Genomic DNA, 6,412 nt, shown 5'->3' on the forward strand with positions numbered 1-6,412 from the left:
CCTATGAATCGTGGCTCTGGCCGCCGGCAGTTCATCTATTACAAAAGGTCCTCATTGTGAGAAATTATGCCAATGCCGCCAAAGGGACTTAAATATGCCGATTGTTTAGCTTCTTCCGATGGCCTCGCCCAAATGCATGGGATGTTGCGGCGGCTGCTCAATAAGATGGAAGCACCGGAGTCAACTTTTGAGGGAAAAGGAAAAAGTTTCCTTCCAGTGTATGGGGGGCCCCAAACAAAGATGGCATAGGACATAGGATATTCTGTGCATAGGACAACTGCAGAAGAGGACATTGAATATTGTACTATTCTTCTCTCTCATTCTCGTTGAATTGTGGAACCAGCTCGTGTATGATTATATGGACCACCATAATCATATGATGCAGTGATCGTAATGTTACGTTGACATTCAAGGGTTAAGTGGTACTTCGGTTTTTTTTATCTGTTTCCTTACGAAATTCCATCAGATAGAGGTTAGCATATCATATCATAGCAAATCCTTGTTTCGCATAAAGGAATCACAAGTGATACTGAACAAGTAGAAGATCGTTCATAGGATACTGAATTTTGAGATCAAATGTTAGACAGTTTGTATAGGAACCTAATATAAGACTGTAAAATGCGGCATGAGTATTAAAGATACCGACAAAACCACTGTGACTGTTCAGTTTAGATTCATTAATTTCTTCATGCTTCTTTTACTCAGCATTCTCACGTAAATTTTGTGGTCATAAGACCTCCGATGGTGTTCATCAAATATGACTTTAAGGTAGAGCTGAATTAGTAACTGCATCTACAAAGTAACATCTTGGTGCTGATCCCGCACATCGGAGGCCATCGAGGTAGCCAGAACACACTTCTTATTGCCCGTAAAACTATTGGAAGACAGATCCTGCTAATAGATCCACTGCTTCACTTGATCAAGCCTATTCTCTTGTTCCTCAAGAAGAGAAAAAAACCAAGAAGAGGGAGATGGACATCAGATTAGTTCTGAATATGACATAGCAGCTCTTTTCGCAACTTCGTAGTATGTTCTTCCAACACCATCAAAAACACTCTAATTTTCAAGCCAAAGCAAAATCAACCAGCACGTTCAGCAGGAGAACATTGCAGCTGGGATGGCCGCACCAAGGACAAGCGTTAACTTCATAGTTTTCGTCCCGGACCCCGCCCTACATAAACTTGCTGAAACAGCCTAAACACAAGGGGTTCCGCCTACAGCTCTAATGGTTTCTTCTTCTTCTCTTACGTCTGTGCCTACCGTAGTTCCTTCTGCTACCGCTCCTTTATACCCCTGAATAATAGCATTTAAAATGAACTGTTGGCCTTTCATTTGATCAGGGCCATGTCCTTCCCCGTCGTCAACTTGGCAGTTTTGTCACTTGCCTTTTTCTGTTGATGTTCATTGACACAAACGTGGGCGAACAGAGGACATCTTCACTCAGACCATGTACCAAAACAGGTCCCGTAAGAGTCCAGCATCAAGCTTTGGTATTTTTGCATCGACACATTATGGCTCGATTTCCCTTTCTCCTTCCACGTACGAGGCAGCATGTTAAATAAGCCACAGTAAGCATATATATCTCGATTCGCCAAAAATTTAAAGGCAATTTCACAGTCTGATGATGCACTTTTCATGCCTGTGTTCAATAATTTCATTTTGTTGTGACAGGTGTAATCAGACAACTGCAATGATGCTTAACTCTTTAGTTTTGTATATGGTCAATACTGGGAAAAGATACTGTGATAATACTTAACTCATTAGTATCACTTTCATATTTTTCTTACAAAGTTTCAAATTGATTTTCAGCCATCCAATAAAGTTCTTAATGATGCCGTGTATTTTGCATCGTATGAGTTACCCTCAAATAGTGTGCAAGAAATCCTTTAGAGTGGTTAAATGACAACGCGCTTCCAAGAATGACGAAATTTAATTGATATATATATATATATATATATATATATATATATATATATATATATATATATATATTCTTTTCGAACTGTCAAAGGAGCTCAAATGCCAGCTTCCTGCGCGGAAATTTTACCATATATTGGGGAGCAAAAGACGAAATTGCATGGGAAGGGGACAAACAGAATAAATTTTTTAATGCTTATGAACAGTGTCATTTGAAAAATGCGCTATTGGCCTATTGATGTGCTTGGTGGTTCTATCATTCACATTGCAGGTCCACTCTACTGAAGTGTACAATGTTTTGATCAAGGAAGGAGAGCAGAAATCTGCCTGCCATAAGAGTAGACAGATCTTTGAGACAATATTTAGAGTTAGGAGTCACCGATAAGAAAGAAAGTGATATAGGCAAATAATTCCGTCGCGACAGTCAAATGGATCTTGTTTTTAGTTCATGAGAGAAGGTTCGAGAGGCATCTTTTTCGTTTGAAAAATTTACAGATAGCCACTTCAACGCTATTTGAGCTATTTTTAAATGGCGTCTCAACCTTTATGATTTTACAGATAGATGCCCAACATGTGGGGGTAATTCATGACAAGGTCAATTGTTAAAAAGTTACCCAAATATGAGTACAAGCTCAAAAAGGAAAGCTATCATCAAAGCCTCAATCTCTAACGAAGAATCAGTAAGAACAACTCTTGATACCCGCCTGCAATATTACCCAAGAAATCACAAGTACGGAAGAATCTAAGGGTTCTGCTGTGGGGTCAGATTCCAAGGTATCTTTAGTGCACATTTATTTCAGAGAGAGAGAGAGAGAGAGAGAGAGAGAGAGAGAGAGAGAGAGAGAGAGAGAGAGAAAGGGAAAGAGAGAACAATTGTGCTATGATAATTTCACGCCAATTGATTATCCTGCCAAGTCACCGTTCATAAGCAGCCATTTGCAAATGACTGAACCTTTATCGAATTTTATCTTTGTGGACCAATTTGTCTCATTTGTGGTTCTTTTTTCCCTCCATGCAATTTATAAGGCCCAGTTTACGTTGCTTTTTGTCTTTTCGAGTGTCTTCAACTTCAATCAAAGTAATAAGTGAGAGCATTTTTTCATAAATCCATCCATATCTACAGTATAAATTTTCCTTCATACATTTAACCAAGGTAGATAATACATCAATCCTTGTCCACATGACATATTAGATCCCTGCCACTATCGATCTTGCGGCATGGAGCACCTTTTTCGGCTTTGTATATATATGTAATACATACATATATGCGAGTATATATATGTATATATTTATGAGATATTTCATAATTTGATATTTTGTGCAAATCATACGTGCAGACCAGTAGCTAGATTAAGGGCCACATGCAGCAGCAGCCATGCAGCAGTAGGTGCTTGGGAGACGAAGACTTATGCCGTAGGGTAGGAGGCCTGCATGGCTATACCACAGAGACCGCTCTTTGAGGCTATGTCGCTTTTCATCCTGATATAGCCGCCCTCGCCCCAGCTTGACCCCCACGAGTTCTTCACCAGCCAGTACTTGGTCCCGTCCTTCGCTGTGCCGTACCCCACTGCCGTCACCGCGTGGTTCAGAAGCGTACCGCAGTCTCCGGAAAAGATACCGCTCTTATAGAACTGGAAAGCGTAGCCACCGGCATCTATGGCGACAGAGACCGGCTGGTTAGCCACTGCCTTCAGCAGCGCCGCCTCGTCATTAGCTGGCACGTCCTCAAAGCCGCGGATCGTCGCTGCGGGACTCTTGTTCTTGCGGGCGTTGCAGGTGCCATCACTGCCCATGTAAGGGTAGTTTGCCTCCGTGGTGAGACCATGGTTATTGATAATGTACTGGAAGGCAGAGTCCATGAGGCCGCCGTTGCAGCCCTCGTCGGACCCATGGATGTCGCAGTCGACGAGCTGCTGCTCGGAGAGGGAGATGAGCTTGCCTGTCTTGAGTTTCGTAAGACCTTCTATGGCTGCCACCGCCGAGAAAGCCCAGCAGCAACCTGTTTTGAAAGGGTTACAACGATGCAATGAATTAAAACTCGATTTGAAATGTTATAAAGGCCACCACACGGATCTGATCTCCCTAGTTATTAGGTTTCGTTGTGTATAAACTATGGTACACAAAATATGATGTGATTCTGAAAGTTTTTGTTAAATTTAATAAGCGAAGGCTGAACGTAATTACACTATATTTCTTAAAACAAGAATAAGGTGTTCTTCAATATATGTTCCAAAAACTCAATATTCATCGCATCAAATACCCACCACATTTTCTTTGAAGTATGTTAATGGCGTGCAAGCATAAAAATGTGTGAATGAATGTCTTGACTCGGAGGTAGAAAAAGTACGAGTTATTTTGGACTAAAAAGTGACTTCCACCAGCCTTAATTTAGACATGGAGATGGAGTTCAGTTGACGGGTGCAAATGGCCTATGCTCACTTCCGGCTAAAGTAGTAACATGACGGCCACAACCAAACTTTGGTGGCTTCATGCGTCTCATATATGCCTAATCAGGCATAAGAACTTCTTGCATATAGGCAGCTCGTTGTTGTGTGAATAAATGAATATTTGAGCCCTAAGGACATAGATAACGTGATGTGAACATCTGAAGGTTTAAAGGCGAAAAACCTGCACTACATTGCTATTTACAAAAAAAAATAAATCATTCGCTAGATCAATAAAAAAAAAGAGGTTTTTTCCTTCTATCATGAGGTGTATTTCTTAATATATTATCATATTTTTTTTCGGTGAACAAAGTCAGCTCAAATTGGTATTAAGAAAAAGGCCATATTTCTTAATCGAGTGAATTTAAAAGGTCAAACAAATAAACGATAGTGCCCATAGACTACAAGATCAGACTAATCAAACAAATAAACAATAGTACCCATAGACTTACAAGATTAGATTAAGCAGAAAAAATTGCTTGTGGCATGTTTACTTTTCAAGTGTTTAATAGGCATTACTGACTGCACGCTTTCTCTCTCTCTAGGTGCAATAATCATTGGAATGAATGACACGTGTGTGTGTGTGTGTGCAATAAAAAGAGTAATAATATTTAATCAAGAGGTATAAACTGATAAAAAACTACAGTAAGAAGTCAGGAAGTGTATATTTATATACATGCGTGCATGGGTAGTAGAACAGGAAACATCCTCAAAACAAGTTACGAGGAGACAACTCAACGGTATTGTAAAGCAATAAGCAGATTTGAATAAAAAGTGAATCAAAACATATGGCAATATTAGTTATACTAAGTTGCTCACCACATAGTCCTTGGTCCTTCACTGGTGTTACTGCACCTTTCACCCTCCAGTCCATGGAGGGTGGGACAGCAGTCACACCCGCATACCTGAAAGGGCTACCGCTTGCCCTACCGCTGGACGTCTTCTTCAAGCCCGTCCGGGCAGCTAGGAACTCCTCATTCGTCATATCTGCAAACTGGTTGATACCCAATATGTAAGATTGGTTCCTAGAGTTAAAGGACTCGATAAGATCAACATTAGCCTTGAAGATCTGAAATCGCCGCGCCCTCTCGGCATCGTCGGGGTAAACCCGGCCGTGTTTCGCCATCCACTGGGCGTGCTTGTCGGCCATGAATGTCTCATCAAGGCCTCTGGGCATGGCCTGTAAGGCCATGAGAGCCATGAGGGTCATCACCATGCAGCTGCAGACCAGAAGCTTGGAGGCCATTGTGTGGTAGGCAGCTGTCTTGGTTAGACGATGAAACCACAGTTGGAGGTGTGGTGGATTCTTCTGGTGCATGGCTATATATAGAAATGTTTTGGAACCGAAATGTGAGATCAGAAGGCCAGCCAATTATTCGCCATTGATTAATTGACGATAACAAGGGTCACCATCAACGGCCGGAAGACTGACACTGCCAGAACCTTTTTGGCAAGCCCCACAATTAAAGGACAATTGAGTTTTGCAGGTTACATGAGATCAGGGGGGTTCTGTTTTTTACATAATGTATACGAATAGCCACTTATTGATTAGTCTAATTTCAATTGCCGCTTACCAATTTTATATTTTGCTAAATCGTGCTAGCCAGCACACACAAATATTGATAACATTCCTCCAACTTTTAAGTACTAACTAAAAACGTGATAATGTTAAGCTTCTCATGAGATGTGGCCGGTCCATGAGTTGGCTATGTTCAGATGGTATATGATTACACCTCAAGGAAGCTTCCAAATTATAGCGACAATAGAGATGATAAAACTCACTTTTACTTTGAGGAAGATGGCATGGACTACTTGCAATAATTAATAACATATCATGGTTAAGAAGGTCATGAAATAGTAGCGAATGAAAGCTGTTGCAGTTTTTTTTATTTTGCCCGTCAAAGAAACAGTTTTCCTTACCTTAGGATAAGAAAAAGAAGGAAAGAAAAGAAATAAAACCAATCAATTATACTTCATAAAATCTTATTAATCATAATTCCGTTTTGGCATGATTTATGCACAAAAGGTTGTAGGTTGATATGTTCACACAT

General features: G+C 40.6%; 1 protein-coding gene across 1 annotated transcript; it reads right to left on the reverse strand.

Annotated features, from left to right (window-relative positions):
• Positions 1 to 3,017: 3,017 nt before the first annotated feature.
• Positions 3,018 to 5,653, reverse strand: LOC116261924 (senescence-specific cysteine protease SAG39-like). Its single transcript, XM_031640874.2, has 2 exons — positions 5,181 to 5,653; positions 3,018 to 3,916 (listed from the first exon to the last, which is right to left on the reverse strand). The coding sequence occupies exons 1-2, from the start codon at positions 5,605 to 5,607 to the stop codon at positions 3,324 to 3,326; spliced, it is 1,020 nt and encodes a 339-aa protein (XP_031496734.1). The 5' UTR covers positions 5,608 to 5,653; the 3' UTR covers positions 3,018 to 3,323.
• Between the last annotated feature and the right edge of the window lie 759 nt (positions 5,654 to 6,412).

This window comes from Nymphaea colorata, chromosome 10, assembly GCF_008831285.2.
Source record: "Nymphaea colorata isolate Beijing-Zhang1983 chromosome 10, ASM883128v2, whole genome shotgun sequence".
In the NCBI taxonomy this organism is placed as follows: domain Eukaryota; kingdom Viridiplantae; phylum Streptophyta; class Magnoliopsida; order Nymphaeales; family Nymphaeaceae; genus Nymphaea; species Nymphaea colorata.

Bases quoted from the DNA above. Each gene is read 5' to 3' on its own strand.
- LOC116261924 (XM_031640874.2), bottom strand. From the start codon at position 5,607: ATGGCCTCCAAGCTTCTGGTCTGCAGCTGCATGGTGATGACCCTCATG. The intron at 3,917-5,180 runs GTGAGCAACTTA...CTTTCAAAACAG, and splicing joins GAAGGACCAAGGACTATGTG to GTTGCTGCTGGGCTTTCTCG.